The sequence below is a fragment of the Bos grunniens genome, chromosome 4, assembly GCF_055505025.1.
Source record: "Bos grunniens cultivar Pamir isolate PY7600 chromosome 4, Bosgru_T2T1.0, whole genome shotgun sequence".
In the NCBI taxonomy this organism is placed as follows: Eukaryota; Metazoa; Chordata; class Mammalia; order Artiodactyla; family Bovidae; genus Bos; species Bos grunniens.
The window spans coordinates 93,426,204-93,453,768 of NC_141168.1; the positions used below are offsets into that span (position 1 = coordinate 93,426,204).

The 27,565-nt window shown below is 36.6% G+C and overlaps 1 protein-coding gene across 14 annotated transcripts in view; it reads right to left on the reverse strand.

The window, feature by feature from the left end:
* The window catches only part of HDAC9 (histone deacetylase 9), a 667,984-nt gene that overhangs the window by 422,221 nt on the left and 218,198 nt on the right, over window positions 1-27,565 (reverse strand). Inside the window, exon 1 of one of the 14 annotated variants that reach the window (XM_086397467.1) lies at window positions 11,612-11,672. The exons of 12 other annotated variants lie outside the window; for them this stretch is intronic. In XM_086397467.1, the coding sequence (XP_086253593.1) occupies window positions 11,612-11,627 (16 nt within the window). In that variant the 5' untranslated portion in view covers window positions 11,628-11,672. Of the gene's footprint in view, window positions 1-11,611; window positions 11,673-27,565 lie in introns of those variants that run through there. One more of the 14 variants, XM_086397468.1, reaches the window with a different exon arrangement.

A 27,565-nucleotide genomic window follows, 5' to 3' on the forward strand; every position in this document is an offset into this window, starting at 1 on the left:
CAATACATTACCCAAAGGCTGTTACAAAACTGAGGGAATATATTACACTGGAATTATCAGAACCTTTCTAAGTAGGTCAAATTAGAAGCAAAAAAATGCTTCAAATTTTATGCAGTGTTAAAAAATAAATCTTAGGAGCTGTACAGCCAAGGTGCTAATGACTTTTTAAAATAAAAATTTTTTAAAAGTCTTACTTTTGCATAAACATTAAACATACCACTTTAAAATGCAGAGTCACATACCTGAGGCTGATCTTTCACTGTCATCTTAATTCAGTTTTTAATAATAAACTGAATTTTAATTATATAAATATCTTTATGCACTTGGAAACTTAAGAAAAGTAGGGCTCCAAAAAAGTTTACAAATCTCATTATTTTGAAACAAACAGATTTTCTCCTAACTGCTGTGTTTTCATTCATGATCCTATTACAAAACCACAAAAGTCTTGTTATAATATTTTTAACAAAATTTTAGTTTTCTAGTTGAATAAGTTTTAGTTTTCTGTGCTCACTATCTGGGCACAGGGAGCTCAACCCAGTACTCTGACAAATTAGAGGGGTGGAATCTGGTGGGAGGGTAAGCTCATGAGGGAGGGGACATATGTACACTTGTGGCTGATTCACGTTGTATGGCAGAAGCCAACACAATACTGTAAAGCAATTATCCTCCAATTAAAAATAAACACAAAAAAGAAAAATTTAGTTTTCTTATATGTGTGTGTTTTCAGTCATGTCTGACTCCTTGCAACTCCCACGGACTGTAGCCCACCAGGTGAAGTCTCCCTCATCTCCTGCATTGCCAGCAGATTCTTTACCACTGTGCCACCTCGGAAGTCCTTTAGTTTTCATATAGGTAAATCTAAAAGAGCAGGTTTACTATCTGTTTGTATAACTTCTCACATGGAAATAGTTAAAACACCCAGAAGCTGTAGCATATGCCTAAGCATGTCTTATGCAGGAATATGATAATATAAAAATTAATTTAAGAACCAAGCTTACTGATTCAAGTATAAGTTGATAAAAGAAAGTTAACCACTATAAAAGTAAAATTTTCTTCTAAAAATCATGTCAGGTAAGAAAGTTGTAAAAATTTAGGTCTTTCTTAAATATTCTATCATTGTGTAGATAAAGGTTAGATAAATATGGACCAAAAAAGTACTTGTACAAATAAATAATAATTATTTATTTGTACAAGTACTTGTACAAATAAATAAATAATTAATATAGACCTGTTTGGCTTACATCTGCCACAGTACCTGAACAGTTCTACATTAAGCAACACTTTAGGTGCAGACATGAAGCCCCCAGTGAAGATGCCATCTGGGAGTGAATACATTAGGCCAATAATAGTGTATTGTGAATTACTGTGAATAATACAGACTTGACACATCAGCATTAGTAACTAGCAGGCCTCTGAGGAAAGGGAATGTAGAACTGACAACATTTAAATTGGTCTAAGAGAGGAAAGAGCAGAGTGAAATTCCTTAGGCCTAGGCCCTAACAGGTAGGAAAGAAGGTTTATGAAAAGAGAAAAGCCAAAAGGTAGAAAAATGTCTTTAAATAATTTTACTCATTATCTAGATCAACCTCTTATTTTGAAGAGGTAAAAATTTAGGACCAAAGAAACACAAAAAGGGGAATGCCAGCCTCAAAACAACATTGATGATGTCACAATTTTACCCAGCACTGATGCCACTTCTACTTCTTCCAATAAACCACACTCCTTTTTAACCAGGGTCAAAAACTTGTTTGATGTAATATAAAAATTCCAAATCAAACGATGTCATATTTATTATAGTCACAAGAATCCAACTTAGCTTTGAATGCTGATCTGCTACAATAGTGCATATTGCAAGGACAGAAACAGAAAGCATATGGAATAGAAATAAGTTGATAAAGGATTTTAAAACAAAAGTAAGCAAAAAGCAAAAGAAAAAGTTCATTTTTTTTTTTTTTAAATCCCACCATTACCTATGGGCATTCCCCAAGCATAGAATCTCTTTTGTCCCTACTTTTCTTCATTTCACGTGGCTTCCACTGAAGACTCTAAAATATTCATCTCCAGTTCAGCCATCTCAACAAAGACTAATCCCTATCTGGAACTGCTCTGAAAGAGCAAACTCTTAGATGTCCTGTTGCCATGGCAAAGAGAGGTCCAGATAATGAACACAGTACTTCGATCTTCTTGAAGGAAGACACAGAGTACAAAATCAATCTCACTCTGTATGCTTCTTGTCCCCTGTCTCTTTCTATGCTTCTGTTAATAAAACCTCCATTCTACCACCATGTTTAAAACAGTCATTTTGATCTTAGGCTCATCCTTTATCCATGAATGCAGACAAATCACAAAAGATGTCTACCCTTTTCTAACAGTGCCACTGTTCTCAACCTCGGTGCAAGGCCTCACGGCCATATACCTATATTTCTCAAACAGTTCTTGATTTGTTTTATTCTTACCACTCTTTCCCTTGTCAATACATCCTATAGGCACAGACATTTTTTAATTTTGAAAAAAACATATATCATGAGATCTATTCTCTTAATTTTTTTAAGTATAACAGTACGGTACAGTATCATTCACTGTAAGCATAGTGTTGTACATCAGATCACTAGAAGTTTTTCATCTTATATGACTGAAACTCAGTATCCATTGTACAGCAACTTACCATTTCCCTTCCCCCAGTCCCTGGCCACCCCCATTTCTTGCTTTCTCTTACTGTGAGGTTGACTAATTTAGATAACTCACCGAAGTGGAATCATGCAGTACTTGTCCTTCTGTGACTAGTTTATTTCACTAAGCATAATGTGCTCAAGGCTAATTCATGTTATAACATATAACAGGATTTTCTTCTTTTTCTGGCTAAATAATATTCAATCGCATATATGTTATACATCATCCACTCATCTGTTAATGGACATATAGGTTATTTCCACCTCTTGGTTATTGTGAACTGAATATGCAAAGAACACAGGAGTGCTAATATACCATTGAGTTATCATTTCAATTTTTTTTGGATAAATACTCAGAAATGGGATTCTTGAATCATATATTAGTTCTAGTTTTTAATTTTTGAGAAACATCCATATTGTTTTAGATAGCTCTGAACCATTTTCACCTAAAGCCAGACATCCTGGAATGTGAAGTCAAGTAGGCCTTAGAAAGCATCACTACGAACAAAGCTAGTGGAGGTGATGGAATTCCAGTTGAGCTATTTCAAATCCTGGAAGATGATGCTGTGAAACTGCTGTACTCAATATGCCAGCAAATTTGGAAAACTCAGCAGTGGCCACAGGACTGGAAAAGGTCAGTTTTCATTCCAATCCCAAAGAAAGGCAATGCCAGAGCATGCTCAAACTATCACACAATTGCACTCATCTCACACATTAGTAAAGTAATGCTCAAAATTCTCCAAGCCAGGCTTCAGCAATACATGAACTGTGAACTTCCAGATGTTCAAGCTGGTTTTAGAAAAGGCAGAGGAACCAGATATCAAACTGCCAACATCCACTGGATCATCGAAAAAGCAAGAGAGTTCCAGAAAAACATCTATTTCTGCTTTATTGACTATGTCAAAGCCTTTGACTATTTGACCACAGCATACTGTGGAAAATTCTTCAAGAGATGGGAATACCAGAGCACCTAACATGCCTCTTGAGAAACCTGTATGCAGGTCAGGAAGCAACAGTTAGAACTGGACATGGAACAACAGACTGGTTCCAAAGAGGAAAAGGAGTAAATCAAGGCTGTATATTGTCACCCTGCTTATTTAACTTATACACAGAGTACATCATGAGAAACGCTGGGCTGGATGAAGCACAAGCTGGAATCAAGATGCCGGGAGAAATCTCAATAACCTCAGATTTGCAGATGACACCACCCTTATGGCAGAAAGTGAAGAGGAACTAAAAAGCCTCTTGATGAAAACGAAAGAGGAGAGTGAAAAAGTTGGCTTAAAGCTCAACATTCAGAAAACGAAGATCGTGGCATCTGGTCCCATCACATCATGGGAAATAGATGGAGAAACAGTGGAAACAGTGTCAGACTTTATTTTAGGGGGCTCCAAAATCACTACAGATGGTGACTGCAGCCATGAAATTAAAAGACGCTTACTCCTTGGAAGGAAAGTTAAGACCAACCTAGATAGCATATTCAAAAGCAGAGACATTACTTTGCCAACAAAGGTCCATCTAATCAAGGCTATGGTTTTTCCAGTGGCCATGTATGGATGTGAGAGTTGGACTGTGAAGAAAGCTAAGCGCCGAAGAATTGATGCTTTTGAATTGTGATGTTGGAGAAGACTCTTGAGAATCCCACGGACTGCAAGGAGATCCAAGTAGTCCATTCTAAAGGAGATCAGTTCTAGGTGTTCACTGGAAGGAATGATGCTAAAGCTGAAACTCCAGTACTTTGGCCACCTCATGCGAAGAGTTGACTCATTGGAAAAGACTCTGATGCTGGGAGGGATTGGGGGCAGTTGGAGAAGGGGACGACAGAGGATGAGATGGCTGGATGGCATCACCGACTCGATGGACATGAATTTGGGTGAAGTCCTGGAGTTGGTGATGGACAGGGAGGCCTGGCGTGCTGCGATTCATGGGGTCACAAAGAGTCGGACACGACTGAGCTACTGAACTGAACTGAACCATTTTACATTCCCACCAATAGTGCATAAGGATTCCAATCTCTCCACAACACCATCAACCCTTGTTATTTTGTTTCATTTTTAACGTCTATCTAACAGTTGTGAGGTGATGTATCCTTGTTTTGATTTGTGTTTTCTTGGTAATTAGCAACAGTGAGCATCTTTCCATATACCCACTAGCCTTTGTATTTCTTCTTTGGAGAAATATCTAAGTCCTTTAAAATCAGATCACTTGGTTTTTTGCTATTGAGTTGTAGGAGGTCCTTATATTTGTTGACTATTAACTCCTTATCAGAGCTTGCAAATATTTTCTCCCATTCCATAAGTTGTCTTTTTACTCTGTTGGCGGTTTTCTTTGCTGTGCAGAAGCTGTTCAGTTTGATGTAGATCCACTTGTCTATTTTTGCTTTTGTTGCCTATGCTTCTGGTGTCATATCCAAGAAACCATTGCTAAAGGCTAATAATATAAAGCTTTCTCTCTATATTATTTCCTAGGGGCTTTGTGGCTTTAGGTATTATGCTTTAAGTCTTTAATCCATTTTGAGTTGATTTTTGTGTCTGCTGTAAGATAATGGTTTAATTTTATAGACACAAGCATTTAAAAAACTCTAATTTCATATATTTTTAGGTGCATATATATATCAAACTTTAATTCAAATTAGAGAAACAATAAACAAAACTTCATAATTGTGTTTATTTTCAGGTGGGTAAAGGGGGTGGGGAGTCACAGAGGAGGATTCATTGATAATGGTCATATTCAATTTTCTAAATTGGTTATGTGTACCTAGTAGTTTATTATATTTATACATACTTCAACACAATTTTAGATATATGAACTATAATATACTGAAAGCCAAAATGTTTCATTTTAAAGAAAGAGATGGGACCTTTTAGGTTTTTTAAAAAATATATCTAATAACTTTCAAGATTACTTTTTAACATTAAAACTTCCGTAATATATACTTTCACATAGGAACTAACTCTACTTAAAGGTTCCGACTCTGATGTAAAAAGTCTTAACATCCATTGGGTGGAGCACTGTCTTCTACTTCTAACCATATAGATAAATTCTGTTAGAAATTAATTCTGCAGAGGCACTTCATACAAATGTGCTTTACTTTTATTGATTCATTTCTTTCTATGAAGTCTCAGGATCAGTATGAAACTCAAAGATCACTTACTATACCAACTTATTGGTATACCATGAAAAACACAGTACGAGATCCCCACTTGTTTGCAAAAAAAACCTTAAAAACTATGATTGCCAACCCCTCAGGGTGGGCATTGACTATTACATCATAGTCGATATGTCAGGTTTCTCAGCCTCTACACTATTGACATTTTTGGCCAAATAATTCTTTGTTTTGTGAGGCGCCCTGTAGGTTGGAGGATATTTAGCAGCATCCTTGGCCTCTTCCCACCAGAAGCTAGTAGCATATTTTGCCCCAAATGTAACATTCAAAAATGTCTCAGACATTGCCAGATATTCCCTCAGTATAAAATTGTCCATAGTTGAGAACCACCTCTGTGAATGACACCCATGAGAGATGCCCTCAGCAACAATACCTAGCCGCCTTGACACTGAAAATACAAATATGAATCAAGTGCAGACTTCAAGCAATTTACACTATAGGGGAGATAAATTCAGACTGGCATAAATAGTTAAATATAATTAAGAATAAATTTATTTACTGCCACTTAGGAGAATAACATGACTTTTAATAACATGACTCTTAAATCTTATGTACTTATTGAATTAGTCAATAGTAAAATTGATTAGCCAACATGTCAAAATGCAATTACATCTTAAAGAAATTAAATATTCAATGTATTGTATATCAATCAGCTCCACATTACTAAATTCCATGATATTTTTTGATAATTTATTAGCTTTTAATTAGCACTGGATATGGGGGCTTCCCTGGTGTCTTGGATAGTAAAGAATCTGCCTGCAATGGGCGAGACCTGGGTTCAATCCCTGGGTTGGGAAGATCCCCAACCCAGAGAGAAGGGAATGGCTATCTACTTTAGTATTCTTGCCTGGAGAATTCCACAGACAGAGGAGCCTGGAAGGCTACAGTCCATGAGGTCGCAAAGATTCGAACACAACTGAACAATTTTCACTCATGTGGGTAACAATTCATTCCTCCTGAATATTCTATGCCTCTGGTTTTCTGTTTTGTCTAACTACTATGTATTCATCTCCTTTACTGTCTATTTTTCCTCTGTCTTTTAAATTTTGGAGTTTCCCATGGTTAAGTTCTGAGCCCTCAGCATTTCTCACTTCTTACCATCTTAGGTGATCATATCTATTTCTATGGCATCACATACCATCTTCATGCCATCAACTGCCTACTTGACATGCTGCCTCGAATCTTTCAAAAGCATTTCAATTGAGATGTCCAAAACTGCTCTTCTTCCAATCGGCCCCACATTCATACATGACAGCTCCCTTGATCCAGCTGCTCATGCCACAGAATTATGATTGCTATTCTCCTCACTCCTACTTTCACATCCCACATCCAATCCTTTATCAAATCCTATTGATTATACTGGATCTCTCAACTCTGTCCACTGGCACTACTTCTTCCAGGCTACCATCGTTTCTGGACTAGGCTACTCTAATGGTCTTCTAATTTCTTTTCATGTGTATTAATCTTGTTTCTTGAGAATGTGTTCTCTACTCTGTAACTAATTTAAAAATAGTATTCAGATCATGTTACTTTCCATGTAAACTTTCAATCACTTCTAATTGCACTTAGAATAATATGCAGTCTCCCTACCATGACCTACTGGGCCCTGCACGTTCTGGACTCTTCTGCTTACACTTACAAGCAACTTTCCCTTTTTTACATATTTCAACCATACTGGCCTTAAATCTCTTTCTCAGAGAGGCTACACTCTTTACCACTCTGGCAAATGCAGCTCGCCTGTGATGAAAAGGATCTTTCTGTCATTCAGGCTCATCTTAAAGTGAACCTTTTTTTGAGAGAGGCTTCCCATGATCCTCCAAATTATATTACAACATGTTATATAAATATTTAACATGTATTATAACAAATGATTTATAGGCCACTCCTATGAGCTTGTATCATTTTGCAGGTAAAGAAATCGAGGTTTAGGAAAGTCAGCAAGATACCCCCAAATCAGAGAGTAACAGGATTCGAACCATGACTTTCTTCTCTCTTATCCACACACACAAACTGCCTTCCCTGATGTAGCTGTCCCACAGAAGACAGAAAACATTTTATGAACTATAGCTTCACTCACATCCTACAACTGTGTTTCACCCACTGGTCTATAAACCTTCTGAGGGTAGGAGTTGTGATTATTGTTTTCTGAAACTTCAAGGCAAGTGACACTAAAAAATTGTGACTAAATGACTAAAAGAACAAAAAGGAGAGAACTAATTTCAAGGAAAAGTAACGCTTTAGTTACTTAAGACTTTTAATAAAGCACCCAAACATTGGTGACATAAAAACAGGACAAATGTTAAATGTTAGGATAGACATGGAGAATCTGGGTGCACGGAAGCACTGCTAATCAGTCACCTGGTGGCAGTGACTAAGCCCATCAGAAGTTATGTCAATGCATTCTCTAAGTCTGTGAATGTCTTTCTAAGGGACAGTCAGGGAGTTTGGGATGGACATGTACACTGCTATATTTAAAATGGGTAACCAACAGTGACATACCGTATAGCACATGGAACTCTGCTCAATGTTATGTGGCAGCCTGGATGGGAAGGCAGTTTCAGGGAGAATGGATACATGTGTATGTATGGTTGAGTCCCTTCGCTGTTCACCTGAAACTATCACGATGTTGCTTGTTAATCAGGCTATACCCCAATGCAAAATAATTTTTTTTTTAAAGAAAAAGAAATTACATTAGTGCATCAAGCTAAATGGCAATTCTGAACCTGTTTTTAACCATAGATGGATATGAAAATTTCCAACCCTGAATTCTACTTTTCTAGCTGTAAATCCTGTGTTCTTATAAGATAACATAAAGACATTACAGGGAAAACATACACAAACAGTTAATGGAAAGAATGATTTGCAATCACCATTACTAAATTGCATTTTTGCTTTCTCAAAGGCTTAAGAATCCAAGGATGCTTTATAACAATGATGCTTCCCACTTCACTCCCTCCACCACTGGCAGCCTCAACTCCATTTATCCTCTCACTTCTCTGCAAAAAGATGGCAAGATTTCAAATCTCTTCCAATGCTTCTAAAGCAATTATTGGCTAATTCTATCAAGATGACAAAAGTACTGTAGTCAATGAAGGAAAGATAAAAGTAAAGATGAAAGACTGCTGAATGTATCCAATTGCCTGATAAGTCGATCATTCTATATCTGATGTTTTCCTTTTTAGTTTGAAATTCCAGACAGCGTCCCTTTCAGTGAAGGAAATTTTGTTTAAACACTATTACTCCACTGAAGGGAAAAAATATTCTCCCAAGTTGTGAAATTAACCTCTCCCTTCATTCACACGTTTGGTTCTATTTTTACAGTTGTACCAGTAATCTAAAAGAAAAAGCACTGAAAGTTAATTCCAGGTTTCTAAAATGTCTGACTGTGCATGTCCCAGTTCTCTACAGCACCTCCCAGAAGATTCGGCCAACTTCTATTTCTGTAGCGCATCAGTGTTTATCATTTGTTTTACAACAGCACTGCATGTTCTCAAAAATTGACTTAGATGAATTTCACCCATCGTTTACAAAAACTCAAGAGAGACAAATGGCCTTAAAAACAAAATCCACCACTGAGGCATGGTTAATTTACTAAAAGATCATTTCTTTTTTTACCTTCTCAGTTCAATATTTACTTCATTACGGTGGTAACTCCACCCCCAGCCCCAACCCCCACTAGCCTCTGTATTTGTCAAGATTCCTGACAAATTTCCAGCTTACGATTGAGCATTATGAAAATTCACTGTTGGAAAAAGAAAACTTGCTACACAAAAGCTTTTCCATTCAACTTGTTTTAAAGGATTATTGATGACTTTCACTTTCAGGAAAGCTACAATCCAAACTGTGGATGCGTTTTGACTGCACGTGTATAAACAAACTGATTCCTTATGGACAAATGCTCTAAGACTTGATTAAGTCAGACAGAACTGAACAAAATCCTGATTGTCGCCTATTCCCTGGGTAATCAAAGTAAATTTCTTAATCCCTCTGTGCCTCATGTCCCTTATCTCTATTATATATGTTATCTTTGAAAATACCACCCAGCGCATTATCAAGTACATAGTAAATGCTCAGTAAATAGCAGCCATCAGTATCTGTGTGAATACTATGGAGAAGTAAGAGAGTAGGGAAGGTCCTCACCACCCCATTTGTCGCCATTAGACTTTTTCCATCCTCATTACTAATGAAAAATTATCAGGACAACCTGTGGCCCTAGAAGGCAGAGGTAAGCCTGGAGAGCTCTGTCACTGAGAGGAAAAAACAAGAGCCTGGATGTGAGGTGGCTTCCCAGGCCCAGCAGGGCTGCCTAAACCCAACAACAACACACCCCCTTGCAGGGAGTAGAGGAGCCTATGACTCTTCCCTCAGATGGACAACTCCTTGCTCTGTGAGCTTAGACAAATTTCTACTCCCACATCTACAAAGTGAGAGGATGGACAAGACCAGTTCTGACACTCATTTCAGAGACAACTAACTCATGAGTTGGTGTTGAAGGTTTTTCTGGACCCAGGAGCAAGAAAGAGATCTTAGTGGAGACTTTTTCTTAGACTCACATCACAAAATAACCAGGAGAAAAACAATAGTCAGAAGACAACCAAGTATATTCAAACATGTTTGCTTCTTATTTGAATGAATCTCATTCCTACTCAGTTCAGTCAGTTTAGTCGCTCAGCTGTGTCCGACCCTTTGCCACCCCATGGACTGCAGCATGCCAGGCTTCCCTGTCCATCACCAACTCTTGGAGCTTTTAAGCAACTAGTTGTGGGGTACAGCTACTAACCTACATCAAGTACTCTCTGCTCTCAGCAATTTGCAAAGCTTAATAGGCATTGCCTCATTGTCTCCTAACCTGGAAAAATCAGTACTACTATTATCCAATTATCTTCATTTGTCAAGTGAGGGAACTGAGGCATAGAAACACTGTGAAACTTCCACGAGTACACTGAATTGCAATGGAATCAAAATTTGACCCTAGCCTGGCTCCATAGTCGATGATCTGAACTATTATCCTCTACTCCCACTTCCACTGGTAAAGCAGCCACTGGGAAATTGGTTTGCTTTCTCTGATTCATAACTGAATTTCTACAATAATGTTTCTCTAAAAATTACATTACTCAGCTGGTATCAGCCTTTAGGAGATTCTCGGCCCCTTTCATTTAACATTCACAATAGGCACATTTCAAATACTGCAATTCAACCAGACTAAAGTGACACAGAGGTATGGATGGAACTCCATGGGTTCTGACTTCATAACTCTAAAAGCTATATGAGAGCTGCCCGGGGAATCTATGCACTGTTCACTCTACTTTTGTTTGTGTTTGAGATTCGCCATACTAAAAGTTAAAAGCAATAAACAGTTCAATCACAGAGAAGATAACCTAAGAACTTAAGCTGTTTCAGGATCCAGAAGGACATTTGAGTTCAGTAAGTCAATGCTTCTGCTGACAGTTTTAAAGTCAGGATTTCAAGAACTAAGAGTGCAGGAACTTATTCGTCAAGATTTTTATGAATACAAGAATCCTCCCCTCAGTATATTTTAGTTTTGTCTGTCAAGAACAATAAAAACATCCCCAGAATTGAATCAGTTGCTCACTCAGATGTTTGCTGTTGTTAGAGCTACAGTTGCTGATGGGAAAAGCTTTTGCTTCCCTCTTTGTAAGAAGTTTATCTTTCCACAGTCCACAAATTGCTAAAGACTATCTGCATGATCAAACTTTAAAATGTCTGCCCCAATATCCTTTTCACAGTCGTACAGGATTAAAGGAAAGAAACTTACCCATTCGGTTGTGCATTCCCTCTTTGCCAAAATGTACTGTGGTTTCAAAAACTAGCCCAGTTCTTCTGAACTTTTCTGTATCGGTTATAATATCAAAGAGCCACAAGGAAGGGAAGTGGTTAGTCAACTTGCTAATTTTATCAGTCCCTCCCACTGGTTAAATAGTACCTGATGCTACAGACACAAAATCAGTTTTCTAGCTTACTTCCTTGCTACAGCATGACTTTATAAAAACTGCATAATTCAAGGGGAAAGACAGTGAAGGTATCTCGTTCTATCTAGTTCATAGGCATGAGAGAGTTAATGAATGAACATTTTATTAGTATTAATAAGAAGCCTAACAGACTACTAAAACCAGCGATTCAACAAAATGCAGAGGAGGAGGTGGAGATAGAATGTGTGTCAGCTGCACATCTATGCAAACTCCATCAGGTGGGTGGGAAAGGGAGTGATTTTAATGCAATCAGAGGACAAGTGGGAAGTAGCTGGTGTTTCATTTGTTGATAAATTATTCTATCCTGGAATGGAGCCAGTTTACTGGATATAGATACTTTCACAGTGTGGGGCCCTGGCCTGGGTGATTCTCTTCCTCTAGAGTTTAGCAGTTAAAACATAGGATAAAGCAGTAGATATATGCCTATGGATGAGGGAAAATAAAAAGTCCTCTGAGGAAGCTATAAACAGTTTTCCAGGCGAAATACTTGCAGTAAGTGAGCAGAAAATGTAGGGCTTAAGACTTTTTTTTTTTTTCCCAGCATCATTTGTTGAGGAGACATTCTTTTTCCCATTTAATGATCTTGGCACATTAGCCAGAGATCAATTGACATAAGGATTTGTTTTCTTGGCTCTCTATTCTATTCCATTAGTCTGTATGTCTGTTTTTATGCCAGTATCACACTATTTTGTTACTGTAGTCTTTTTTTTTATTTTATTTTTAAAATTTACAATATTGTATTAGTTTTGCCAAATATCGAAATGAATCCGCCACAGGTATACATGTGTTCCCCATCCTGAACCCTCCTCCCTCCTCCCTCCCCATACCATCCCTCAGGGCTGTCCCAGTGCACCAGCCCCAAGCATCCAGTATCGTGCATTGAACCTGGACTGGCGACTCGTTTCATACATGATATTATACATGTTTCAATGCCATTCTTACTTTTATATGTTGATCCAACTTCAAAAGATTGCAACATATAAAAACACTGTCACCTGAGAATCATCAGAGCCATCACTGGCTCCCACTAACTGTGGGCAAGCAGACTTTCACACTGCAGGGCTTCCCATCTTTCAAGATAAAATAAATAACCAGATTTTTATGTAAATTTTCTTTATCAAATACTGGCAAAACCCTCTCAGATTACATAAAATTTGTGTGCAGGCTGACTTGATCTCTGCCCTAGGTATTAGTTGCTCAATAAAAAATACTGTAATGACATTTACAAAATATGATATATCAAAGATACGATATTCAATATAATGTGCAGGTGACAAGACTTTGATCTCACCTTGTAAAACACAATTATAGATGAATGATATAGAATAGACTCTGGAGTAGCTGCCAATGTGTTAACAGGAATTTTCCATGGATCAGTTCAGTTCAGGTCAGTCGCTCAGTCGTGTCCAACTCTTTGTGACCCCATGAACTGCAGTAAGCCAGGCCTCCCTGTCCATCACCAACGCCCAGAGTCCACCCAAATCCATGTCCATTGTGTCGGTGATGCCATAAAACCATCTCGTTCTCTGTTGTCCCCTTCTCCTCCTATCCTCAATCTTTCCTAGCATCAGGGTCTTTTCAAATGAGTCAGCTCTCCACATCAGGTGGCCAAAGTATTGGAGCTTCAGCTTCAGCTTGAACATCAGTCCCTCCAATGAACACCCAGGACTGATCTCCTTTAGAATGGACTGGTTGGATCTCCTTGCAGTCCAAGGGACTCTCAAGAGTCTTCTCCAACACGACAGTTCAAAAGCACCAATTCTTCTGCACTCAGCTTTCTTTATAGCCCAACTCTCACATCCATACATGACTACTGGAAAAAATTATAACCTTGACTAGACAGACTTTGTTGGCAAAGTAATGTCTCTGCTTTTTAACATGCTTTCTAGGTTGGTCATAATTTCCTTCCAAGGAGTAAGCGTCTTTTAATTTCATGGCTGCAATCACTATCCGCAGTGATTTTGGAGTCCAGAAAAATAAAGTCAGCCACTGTTTCCACTGTTTCCCCATCTATTTCCCATGAAGTGATGGGACCAGATGCCATGATCTTTGTTTTCTGAATGTTGAGTTTTAAGCTAACTTTTTCACTCTCTTCTTTCACTTTCATCAACAGGCTCTTTAGTTCCTCTTCACTTTCTGCCATAAGGGTGGTATCATCTGCATATCTGAGGCCGTTGATATTTCTCCTGGCAATCTTGATTCCAGCTTGTGCTTCATCCAGCCCAGCGTTTCTCATGATGTACTCTGCATGTAAGTTAAATAAGCAGGGTGACAATATACAGCCTTGACGTACTCCTTTTCCTATTTGGAACCAGTCTGTTGTTCCGTGTCCATTTCTAACTGTTGCTTCCTGACCTGCATACAGGTTTCTCAAGAGGCAGGTCAGGTGGTCTGGTATTCCCATCTCTTGAAGAATTTTCCACGGTTTGCTGTGATCCACACAGTCAAAGGCTTTGGCATAGTCAGTAAAGCAGAAATAGATGTTTTTCTGGAATTCTCTTGCTTTTTCAATGATCCAGCAGATGTTGGCAATTTGATCTGGTTCCTCTGCCTTTTCTAAAACCAGCTTGAATATCTGGAAGTTCATGGTTCACATATTGCTGAAGCCTGGCTTGGAGAATTTTGAGCATTACTTTACTAGCGTGTGAGATGAGTGCAATTGTGTGGTAGTTGAGCATTCTTTGGCATTACTTTGGCATTTCTTTGGGATTGGAATGACAACTGATCTTTTCCAGTCCTGTGGCCACTGCTGAGTTTTCCAAATTTGCTGACACACAGAGTGCAGCACTTTCACAGCATCATCTTTTAGAATTTGAAATAGCTCAACTGGAATTCCATCACCTCCACTAGCTTTGTTTGTAGTGATGCTTCCTAAGGCCTATCTGACTTCACATTTCCATGGATATGGGTTTTTATTTTCTATTTACCATTTTCTAATTTTTCCAAAATGAACATAAGGTTTTATAGTAGGAAATATTTAGTTTTTTAAAAAAAATCAAAGGAAAGTTACTATGAAAAACTCTCTGAAGATATTCAGAAAAGACCAGAGATGAAATAGATTGACAAATGAAGAATCTCTCAAATACTCAATTCTGCTCTGTCTTGAGCATTGGCTAAAGATCAGATGTAAAAATTAAGCTGTCTGCAAATCAGAAGAGGGATGTACCCAAATAATAAGATTCATTGCCGTGTGTCTCAGATATATAAGTCGTTACTTTATCTCCTTTATTAGGTAGCCAGAGCTCACATAGGCAGGATTTAAGACTGAATGCATAACACAGAAAGCACTGAAATAACTGTGTGCCAATCCAGGGCTTGAAAAGAGGTAAAAAATAAATTTCCCTATGAGAAATAAAAAAATAAATTTCCCTAAATGGACATGCGTTTGAGCAAGCTCCAGGAGTTGGTGATAACAGGGAAGCCTGGCGTGTTGCAGTCCATGGGGCAGCAAAGAGTCAGACACAACTGAGCAACTGAAATGAACTGAACTGATGAGCTAAATAATAATAAATGTAACCTTTAAAAAGAAGGTCTCTACCAATTTAACTACATTTTCCTATTTACAAAATTAATATTAGAAGCTGAGTCATGTTTGATTTCAATAAAATTATTTTATTAATTTCCTCTAAGGCTTAAGAAACACTTTATGAAATCTCTTTTATAAGCCAGTCTAATCCTTCAGTCTGCTGGATTTTTAGATCACATTTTACTTCTTTAAAAACTTATCCCCTTCCCCAAATTAGAAATATTTAATTAGAAATATTTCAAAGCTGATCCTCCTAGGCATCAAGCATGACATCCTGGAAAAACATGTTAACGTCATTTTAAAAATCATACCTAATAATCATACCATTTAAAGTGCACTCTATACACACTAAAAATTCTGCAGTTACTACTGAATTTTTGCAAATTATGAAATGCATCGGTGACTATGTATTAAGTAATTGTTAGAATCATAGTAAAAGGTGTGGAACTGATAATATATTTTGCAGATGTTACCTTATTTTTTGTTAGGGAGTACAGTCCTGCTGCTGCTTACTTTGAAAAGAAATTCATTCTTTCTCCAGTCTTGAGTTCTAGGTTTATTGATGCTTCAGTCTTTAAGTATGTTTTAAGTTTATTAATTTCCATTGTGCAGAATCCAAAGACTATAGAGTTTATGAAATAAATCTTTTCTTTCACTTGTATCTTTCAATTTTGATGACAAAAGCAGATGTTTGCAGGTTTGAAAGCTGCTAGTTCGACATTATTGGGGAATCCAAGGTAAACAAAACAAAATTACCAACTGCCCAGCATAAAAGGAGACATGAAAGACTATTTCATAAGCTGAGTATCACCCAACATATCTTTCTGAGGAAAGTATCCCAAAAGTAGTATCTTTAAAATGCTTTAAGCATTTGATTAAACTTGCTGCTAAAGTGATTATTTTTGGCCAAGATCTTGCTTATTAACATATATCCAAAGAATTTTTACAATTGCCATATGAATACAACATATATAATACTTGCTGAAGAGAAAGGGACACCATCCTGAGGTTTGTTTGTGCATCTGTGTGTCTTCCTCAATAAATTAACATATAGTATTCAACTTCACTAGTAATCAAATAAATGCAAATTGTTAAGGAGTAACATTTTTACCTATCAATTCATGCTAATACAAGACAATTGAGAAGGTCTCTCATATATTACTGACAGGAGTATAAATTGGTACACCTTTTCTGGGGAAAAAAAAAATCACAGTATATCAAGAATCTTTTTTAAAAGTTCATACTTTTTGAGAATGACTCTATTTCTAGGAATCTTTTCTAAAGAAAAGATAATCAAAGATGTAGATTTTGATTTCTGTAAGTAAATGTCTATCCCACTGCTACTTTAAAATCTGAACAACTTTAAACCATCTATATCCTGAATATAAGGGGAATAATCAAGGAAATTATGATATAATTATAGGATAGATTATAATATAACTTCTGTAAGTCATGACATTAAAAATACTTAATGACACTAAAAACATTCATAACACAATGTTGAGTACGGAGAAAAGACACAAAAATATGTATGTATTATTATCCCATAATCTTGGAACACAAATACAAACTCCACTCACACCTTCACACTTCACATGCAAAATGTATCACACACATTTGATAGAAAACAGAATTTTTTTAAATGTCCAAAACATGAAAAGGGATTATTTCTGAATGGTATGGTTATAGATAAATTTTATATTCTTTTTATCTCTTTTAAAAGCAAGTTTTCTACTTTGAACACAGGGCAAAAATAAAATTTGATTATTCAAAAATATTTGCAAAAATATTTGTACTTTTCATGAGTGCTAGAATCTTATGTATCACGGTGTCTTTTAATTGATATTTTGAACCAATTTTATCTTGTTGTTACTTTAGCTTTGTGGATTTTTATTTTATTCCTTGACAAAGTGAAGCCCGTCTAGCAACCCAGGATATTTAGGCTGAAATCAGCCCCATGTTAACAAAGAAAAGATTGTCAGCTACTCATCTTTTTAGTTACTTCACAGGCGATCCATTTACTCTTAAAAGTAGACTGCTAAAATTCACATCCAATTTATTGTATAATTAATAGGCAAAATTTTACCTGAGACAACAGCCATACTGAGTACTAGATTTAAATCAAGTGAAAGAGAAAACAATTTATTTTTATTTGGTCTTCATAATACCAGATACTTGAAAGTTTTTTTTTTTTTTTTAACTCATTTAATTATCACAACCATCCTAAGGGTTCAGTATTCTTACATTTATTTTACAGATAAAGAGACTAATTTATCCAAAGACTAGGTAAATAGACTAAGTCCTCATATTTGATAAATGGAGGACCAGAACCGACTACAGATAATTCTGACTATAAAACCAATGTCCAGCACTATATGGAGAGGTTTCTTTTGGAATTCAGATAGTATACCTGTGGTAGTCTTAAAATTACTGACAAAAACCAAATCTTTGAGGATCATGAATTTAAGGAGATTAAAAATAGGAAATTAACTTTTCTCAAAGATTACATAAGAGCTAACAAAGAATAGGAAAAAGCATACAATTGAATATGTAACTGAGGACATCTTCTCCAAACCAAGTTAGGACACAGATCTAAGCATAAGAAACTGGAGTACTATATACATATAAGTGTGTGTGTTTAAACTGACATCTTGCATATTTTTGTAAATACTAAATAAAACTCATAATTATTTTCATTGATTTTAAAGGGGAAAAGTTTTAATTATTTTATAAATGTATTTTATCACAAAATGAAATAATAAAAAATATATGAGGACAAAAGTAAGTACTGTATCATAATCTTATACTGAAAAGCCATTGCTAAGTGGTGACTTCCCAGACTTCTTTCTGTTTATGTACATAAGGATCATAGTAGCACTACAAAAATGAAGTTTGGGTAAACTGGCCAAACTGTATACTTAGTGACACGAGGCAGGGTTTGAACAGCTATCTGTCTAACTCCTCGGTAATGGTTTTTCTACCTCTTTATTTTGCCCCATGCTGTGAAGGGGTAGGCAGAATACTTCACAAACACAGGAACTGAGAGGAGGTTTGTTTTTATTTGTTTTTAATATTTTTCCAAAATTTAAAGTATTAAATTGGTTGATCCTGACATTCCCTACTGTTTCCCTTTGAACAAATCATTTAATTCCTAAGGCTGAAGGTTCCCATCAATAAATAATGATAATAAACTCCAAAAGTTCTGGAAAAGTCAATGACTCAGTGACTAAATGGAATGATATCTTAGAACTTAAAAATCTCTGTTTTAGAGCAACACAACATACTTAACACAAAAATTCAGCGATATCCTTTGGAACTGTAAATAAAGAATTAAGATACCATTTGGGCCATGTGTACTGACAACGCATTCTGCAAAGAGGAATGATAATCAGTTCACCAAATTATGGTCAGTTGTTAAAACTTCTGCTACATAAACTTGGTGTTTAACCAACTTTAAAAATAAATCTTACTCACCTTTGATTTACTCTCTCTTTCCTTATATTATTACTAAGCTCTACTATGAAACGTCCCCCTATACATTTTGAAGTGTATTTTGAGTGTTAGTATACCAAGGATCAGAAAAAGGTCACAGGTTTTCACATGCTCTTATTCCTTTTGAAAAGTAGTGCCTAAAAATTATCCAGAATTTCCAATTCTTTCAACTTTAATTCCAAGAGTGAGAAAATTTTATTAATCAAACACTGCTAATGCTATTCACGAGAAGACTGGGCTAGTGAAGACATGCCTTCAACCAGGCAACAAAGAAGAGGGAATGCACAGTCCATTTAGTTATACACTCACTCTGCAATGCAGTTACAAACCCTTTTGCCTTGTGGGATATAAAGGGGTAAGTTCCTCATAAACTAACATACAATCAAGTGAATTGAACTGTTCAAGAAGTTTTCACCAAATGATAATTGCTTTCCCTCCATGGTCCTGGGACCTTGAAATGTCTTGTTTAAGATGAATAATCATGATGTATCACTCTCATCTAGTCCTCTAAGAAGTGAAATATTTTATTTTATTTTATTTTAATTTTAAACTTTACATAATTGTATTAGTTTTGCCAAATATCAAAATGAATCCACCACAGGTATACATGTGTTCCCCATCCTGAACCCTCCTCCCTCCTCCCTCCCCATACCATCCCTCTGGGTCGTCCCAGTGCACTAGCCACAAGCGTGAAATATTTTCATTTCTCAATATTAGAGAGCCTTAGCCACCATTTCAGGATTTTCCTGAGAAATATCCATAACATACCATGAGTCACTAGCTACTGTCTCAGAAATGTTATTAAACACTCTGCCTTTATTTCCTCATTTACAAAAAGTGGGCTTATCAAGCCTATTTCATAGAATTTCTGTGAATATTCAGTAAGGTCAATTATATAAACAGCCTTCATACATGGACTCCTCCTTCTCCTCCTAAGTCACTTCAGTCATGTCCGACTCTGTGTGACCCCATAGACAGCAGCCCACCAGGCTTCCCCGTCCCTGGGATTCTCCAGGCAAGAACACTGGAGTGGGTTGCCATTTCCTTCTCCAATGCATGAAAGTGAAAAGTGAAAATGAAGTCGCTCAGTCGTGTCCGACTCTTAGCGACCCCATGGACTACAGCCTACCAGGCTCCTCCATCCATGGATTTTCCAGGCAAGAGTACTGGAGTGGGGTGCCATTGCCTTCTCCACATACATGGGCTAGTACATTGTAAATGGCCAAAATGGAAACCTGCAATTACTATAACTAGACAAAAACAATATTTAAATAGTTTTCTCCTACCCATTCTGAGAGGGATGTTATAATGTCTTTTCATTGTATGTGTATGTTCTTTCAATATTTTTTAAGGTGACTCTAGGCTCATTTGGCCCTTCTTCTAGAGCCTTACTATACAGTTTTTAAAATCCTTTCAGGATCCACAATCCCATTGAATCAGCAATAAAACATGTACTGAGTGAGATTCAGGCAAATAACTATTCAACAGAAGTCCCTTCGATTTTTAATTACTCCTTCTTCCCTCTCCAAGTTCACTGTTATTCTCTGATTTTTAATCTTGAAAGCCAGTCAGGGTACATTATTTATGTTATATTCAATAGGGAGAAAAAGAAGAAAAAGAATTTTATTCAGGACACTAACTCTAACCTTGAAATGTTATTTTCTGAACATTTGTTCTGCTCACTGAGCAAATTTTAGTCTTCAAGTCAGATGTCTAAATACAGTGCTTGAGCTCTGTTTAAGGCTAAAAATATAGACTTTTGTACAAGGTGATGGTTACAAAGGAAGGTGTTTACAATATAGTTCAATAGAAGAAGCTAACTGAACATTAGCTATACAGTTCAGCCAGAAGAATTTCTCATCTCCACTGAAGCTTTGGAGTCAAATTATCCTTTGAAATACATTTTTCTTGAAAAGAAAGTCAATTAAGTAAGAGTTTCCTGAAGTCCTTCACCAGATTCTCAATTTTCTTCACATGAAACTGGAAGTCATGGAAGTCTTTGTCAGCCTCTCTCTCAAATAGAGTACCAATAAAAGCATGCTCCACAAAGAGTAATTCTGAACAAGAAGTATGGTTACAAAGCCCATGAAATATCTTCCTCATCGTAAGAAAAATCTATTAATAGATGTCAATGAATAGTTATGATACTTACTAATAACAGAAAACACAGCCACCATCAGAAAAGTTTATTATCCTTCAAGAAACACATATTATTGCCTGATCCTGTTTCAGACTCACAGACAAAGCTCTATTCCATCTAGAAGTTCATATTTGGTCTTCCTCAGGTATATCTTCCCGAAAGTAAAAGATCAAGAAGATCCCAGATGGGAACAGCAGGATAAAACAAAGCCCTGAAATGGATAATGCTGACACTGTTGTCAAATGTCATGTGAAGTCCACTTAGTTTTTAAAATGTTATTCCTTTTCAGAAACTGGAAAAGATAAAATTGGATGAACAAAGGGAGACTAAGATACATAAAATTTTTGATGTGCTTATGAGCAATTACTGCATAAATGAATGAATGAACAGAAATGGTCTTAATGATATTAGAAAATCTCAATAGGTTATTTTATTATCTGAATCCCCTCTTTAAATATTTATTATAAGCAAGTTTCATGAGGCTCACCTGTCTTTTTTAATACTTTAATCTTCAGGTCCTAGAAACATATCTGATAGAGATAGTTCCTTAACAAATATTTGCTGAATGGATGAATACATTTTCATTTTATTTTTATTTCCCTTCTAATCTTTCAAATATTTTTAAGGGTGATTCACAATTATTCTCCTAAACCTCTGAGAATTCCCCTTTCAACACTCAGAATTCCCCTTTCAACACTAAACAGAGGAGATAAGTGAAAAATGGAAGTCATAATTCCTTAATAAAATTTTCATGCAAGAAATAATATTTGGCCAATTTACACATAGCACATGAATTAAGCCTTTGAGAAAACTAGTTTCTAGGCAACAACTGTCCTTATTAAACGGGTAAAATGCAAACATACACACATATTGGAAATACATTTGGCATCAACTTCATCATGAAGTCACTGGGTAGAAAAGATCAGAGCATGAAAATTTTCCTAATCATTTCTTTTATAATTATAACAATCAGGATTGCCTATACACTTACTTTTTAGTAAGAACATGGGTAAAATTGGTGGTGTGAAATCCAGGCAGGAAGAGAGCAAGACAAAACAACTAACAAAGGAGAGCACAATTTTAAACTCCAAAGAAAGTATATATAGACTGTGTGTGCTAAGTTGCTTCAGTTGTGTCCGATTTGCGAGCCATGGACTAGTGGTCTACCAGGCTCCTCTCTCTGTCCATGCAATTCTCCAGACAAGAATACTGGATGGCTTGTCATGCCTCCTCCAAGGGATCGCCCCTACCCAGGGATCAAACCCATGTCTCTTAAATCTCCTGGACTGGCAGGACGGTTCTTTACCACTAGCCCCACTTTGGGGGGCTCCTTTATCTAGACGACGTTGGATCAAATACCTTTAGGAAAAAATATGCTGTTTTTACATTAACGATTTCCTTTTTTTTTTTGCAATTTAGTTTCACTTTATTGAATGGTGAATTGAGTTTGATACGTACTTGAGATTGGAGTTCAAAATTTTTCAAATTTATTTCTAAAATGACAAAGTTTACTTTAAAACTCCCAAACTTCCACATCCATGTTTCTCAGTTCCAGAACAGGATAGCTGCTTCCATAGCAGAGGCAGTTCTTGTTATGGTGGTTAAATTTCAATAGGAAAAAAAAAATCATTATTCTTTCTTGAATTACCAAACACCTCTTTCATGCCTTTCAAAGTAACCTTTTAAAACAGCATGCGAAATGTACAAAAGATTATGTCTCTCTATATAAGCACATATTCACAATGTCCTAGGGCATTATTTCAGCAAGGAAAATTTCTGATGTTTCAAAGTTAATTTTTAAAAAAATGCTAAAGAAATAACTGCATCATATAGAATGCAAATACTTCTCTTTTACCATGTTACATTAAAGGCACATCTAAATTTAGACATATGTAGATAAACATTCCAATCCCTGAAAAACCCTAGACCACAGAGGTTCTAGGGAAAAGTCTGTATTATATTAAACATGAGACTCCATTTCCTTGTTTTGAATTATTGGTGCTGCTGTGGCAACAGCACAATAGAGAACTTTGTTGCACTCTCAGCAGAGCTATTTATACTATTTCACCTCTTCACTGGGAGTTCTTCCTCTACCAAGTTCTTGCATTATTTTAATAAAGCAGTCCATTCAAAGTTGTTTTTTTTTTTTCATTGTTGCTAAATGTGAACAAACAAAACTTAGCTTTGAACTCTTTAGGCAAACATTCTGGACATAAATCTAATATCTTGAATTATTTTAAGTAACTGAATACCCATTTCACAGATCACAGAATTCTGAAATAAAAGGATCATTTCCTCAAAGAAGTAACATCTGGATTCTGAATGCTCTGAAAATTTACCAAACTTTCCAGAAATGGGAAATGGCTGATAATTAAAATACCTCAAAGGAGAAATTTTCAAAGAAAATTCAAGGTGATGTTCCTTTGTGATTATAGGATGAAGTCAACACAGTGACATAGACCTGGAATAGGACTAAAGTCAACTAGTTGCATGAAGAGACACATCACAAAATTTTCTTTATTACTTCCCTCTGGACTAGTTAAATTAACCAAGCAAACCGAATTGATCAACTTGGTTTAACATGTGGAACTATATAAAAAGTTTCCTTTTAATTGGTAAATTGGCTAAACATCAAGTTTAATCGAAGTTAAGATGTTTTAAGAAAATCTTTTGAACACAGTAACTCAAATTAATCTTCATATTTGGAAATGACCAAGACATTTGAAAGGAGTTCTTAGGAAAGAAGAAAATGAAGTAGGAAAATTAACCATCAGTGAGTCTGTTTCAATGTCTGAGAAATGTTTGGAGTGAGGGGTGATGTAAGGTAAGATATTAGAAGCAGGCAGAAATGATTAAAATGGAAAAAAGAGGATTATAAATCTTATGTATAAATGATAATTCCACTTCTCCAGTTCCGTCTCTCATCCCCCATACCCACTATTCCAGGTACAAGGCATTTTTCCTTTCTAGCCAACACTTCCCATCTTCTACTCATCGGCACTTGATGTTCTGCTTGTCAGCCCTATCTCCCATCCTTTTTCGCTAGTAAGCTCACATGCACCTTTTTGAATCAGCTATCTTCTCCATCCCCTGCCAACTGTCCCTCACTCACGCAGAGCTTGCAGCTGTTTCTTCAACATTACAGGCCATCATTCCTACTTCTTCCTGAGTACTCACTTCTTATCATCATGAAAGTGTTCTGTCTACTTCTCACACTACACTGGGGACACCTCTAAAGCAGAATTCACAGAAGATTCACTCATTCATCTTTGTACCTCCAATTATTTTAGAATTGTGCTATAATTACTGAATGATTGGGAGTCATGGTATCAAAGTGAATTTAAACTGAGTAATACAAAACTATAATGTTTTCAAAAATTACATGTTTCAAAATGCAAGTTTGCTCATAATCGAATGCAAGAAGAAATTTATTTATTTATTTTTAGGGCCTCAATAACTTTTTTAAAAAATTTTTTATTATTATTATTATTTACTTTACAATATTGCATTGGTTTTGCCATGCATTAACATGCATCCACCATGTGTGTACACGAAAACCGGAAGGGATATAAAAAGAAAAATTTAGGAAAAGAACAAAGAAGCCACTTCTGTTATTGTTTACCATGGCTGCAAACAAACTTAATTATTGAGAAAATATTCTCCAATTAAAATTTATTTTGAAGTGAATATTATAAAAGCTAAAATAATAAGCATTATTTCTAGTTTTATATTTGGCTTGTTTAAAAAAGTAAGTTCAATAAGCTGAGAAACTATTCATGATTTCATTATAAAATGTAATACTACCCACTTTCTATGAAGAAAAATATCATGTATCCTCCCTTATTAAAACCTATGCCCTCTAGAGGTGCTCTGTCAGGCTGAGAAATAGCATGTCAGTAGCATATTATGTCTACTGTAGCATAATATGTTACAGAGACAGATGTCCCTATTCAAAATGCAAATGCAATGATCAATCACAACTCAGAGCATTCCTGAAAACCAAAGTGCCACAGTTAAAACACAATTACAGAAAGACATGCTAAAATAATATCAAGAAGTTGATACAGGATGAATGCATTGCCCAAGAACTGCAAGAGTATTTGCAGAATATGTGTGGATTTTGTGTTTTACTAAGGTTCCATATAAAAATTTTAAATGCATTGTTAGGGGAATTACTGCACCAAGGTCCATACTTGCTATTGGGTGAGCTCTCCTTTGCCTTTTCCTACTTTGCTTGGAGCTATCCATCTGATACACATACCTTGCTGCTGCTGTTGCTAAGTCACTTCAGTCGTGTCCGACTCTGTGTGACCCCACAGACGGCAGCCCACCAGGCTCCCCTGTCCCTGGGATTCTCCAGGCAAGAACACTGGAGTGGGTTGCCATTTCCTTCTCCAATGCATGAAAGTGAAAAATGAAAGTGAAGTCGCTCAGTCGTGTCCAACTCTTCGCGACCCCATGGACTGCAGCCTACCAGGCTCCTCCGTCCATGGGATTTGCCAGGCAAGAGTACTAGAGTGGGGTGCCATCACCTTCTCCTTGCCTATCATTAATTCCATTTCTAGTTTCACAAAGAATTTAGGAGAAAAGGAATGATATACCCATCTGAATGCAGAGTTCCAAAGAATAGCAAGGAAAGATAAGAAAGCCTTCCTCAGTGATCAACGCAAAGAAATAGAGGAAGACAATAGAATGCAAAAGACTAGAGATCTCTTCAAGAAAAGTAGAGATACCAAGAAAACATTTCATGCAAAGATGGGCACAATAAAGGACAGAAATGGTATAGACCTAACAGAAGCAGAAAATATTAAGAAGAGGTGGCAAGAATACACAGAACTATAAAAAAGATCTTCATAACCCAGATAACCACAATGGTATGAACAATCACCTAGAGCCAGAAATATGGGAATACAAAGTCAAGTGGGCCTTAGGCAACACTCTATGAACAAAGATAGTGGAGGTGATGGAATTCCAGTTGAGTTATTTCAAATCTTAAAAGATGATGCTGTTAAAGTGCTGCACTCAATACACCAGCAAGTTTGGAAAATTCTTCAGTGACCACAGGACTGGAAAAGGTCATTTTCATTCAAAAGGCAATGCCAAGGAATGCTCAAACTACCGTACAATTGCAATCATCTTACATGATAGCAAAGTAATGCTCAAAATTCTCCAAGCCAGGCTTCAACAGTCCATGAACCAAGAACTTCCAGACGTTCATGCTAGATTTAGAAAAGGCTGAGGAACCAGAGATCAAATTGCCAACATTCACTGTATCATCAAAAAAGCAAGAGAGTTCCAGAAAAACATCTACTTCTGCTTTATTGACTATGCCAAAGCCTTTGACTGTGTGGCTCACAACAAACTGTGGGAAATTCTTCAAGAGATGGGAATACCAGACCACCCTCCCTGCCTCCTGAGAAATCTGTATGCAGATCAAGAAGCAACTATTAGAACCAACATGAAACAACAACTGGTTCCAAATTAGGAAAGGAGCACATCAAAGCTGTATATTGTCTGCTGCTTATTTAATTTACATGCAGAGAACATCATGTGAAATGCTGGGTTGGATGAAGCACAAGCCGGAATCAGGACTGCCAGGAGAAATTTCAATAACCTCAGATATGCAGCTGATACCACCATTATGGCAGAAAGCAAAGAACTAAAGAGCCTTTTGATGAAAGTGAAAAAGGAGAGTGAAAAAGTTGGCTTAAAACTCAACATTCAAAAAACTTAGTATCATGTCATTTGGTCCCTTCACTTCATGGCAAATAGATATGGAAACAGTGAGAGACTTTATTCTGTGGGGCTCCAAAATCAGTGCAGATGGTGACTGCAGCCATGAAATTAAAAGACACTTGCTTCTTGGAAGAAAAGCTATGACCAACCAAGACAGCATATTAAAAAGCAGAGACATTACTTTTCTGACAAAGGTCCGTCTAGTCAAAGCTACTGTCATGTATTGATGTGAGAGTTGGACTATAAAGAAAGCTGAGCACCGAAGAATTGATGCTTTTGAACTATGGTGTTGGAGAAGACCCTTGAGAGTTCCTCAGATCGCAAGGAGATCCAACCAGTTAATCCTAAACGAAATCAGTCATGAATATTCATTGGAAAGACTGATGCTATAACTCCAATACTTTGGCCACCTGATGCAAAGAACTGACTCATTTGAAAAGACCCTGATGCTGGGAAAGATTGAAGGCAGGAGGAGAAGCGGGACAATGGAGGATGAGATGGTTGAATGGCATCACCGACTCGACAGTCATGGGTTTGAGCAAGCTCTGGGAGTCAGTGATGGACAGGGAAGCCTGGTGTGCTGCAGTCCGTGGGGTCGCAAAGAGTTGGACATGATTGAGTGACTGAACTGAATCGAACTCCTAAGCATGCCTTTGATTTTATATGTGTGTTACCCTTAACTATACATAGCAGTTCAAACCTATATTTCAGATTCATCTGTGATTATGTATGCATATATGCACATATATAATATGTCTAGTTCATTCTTTATTAAAGCCACCTAACTCCATTCCATGAAAAACCCTCAAAGTATTTATTCAATTTCCTATTGATGGATATATAGAC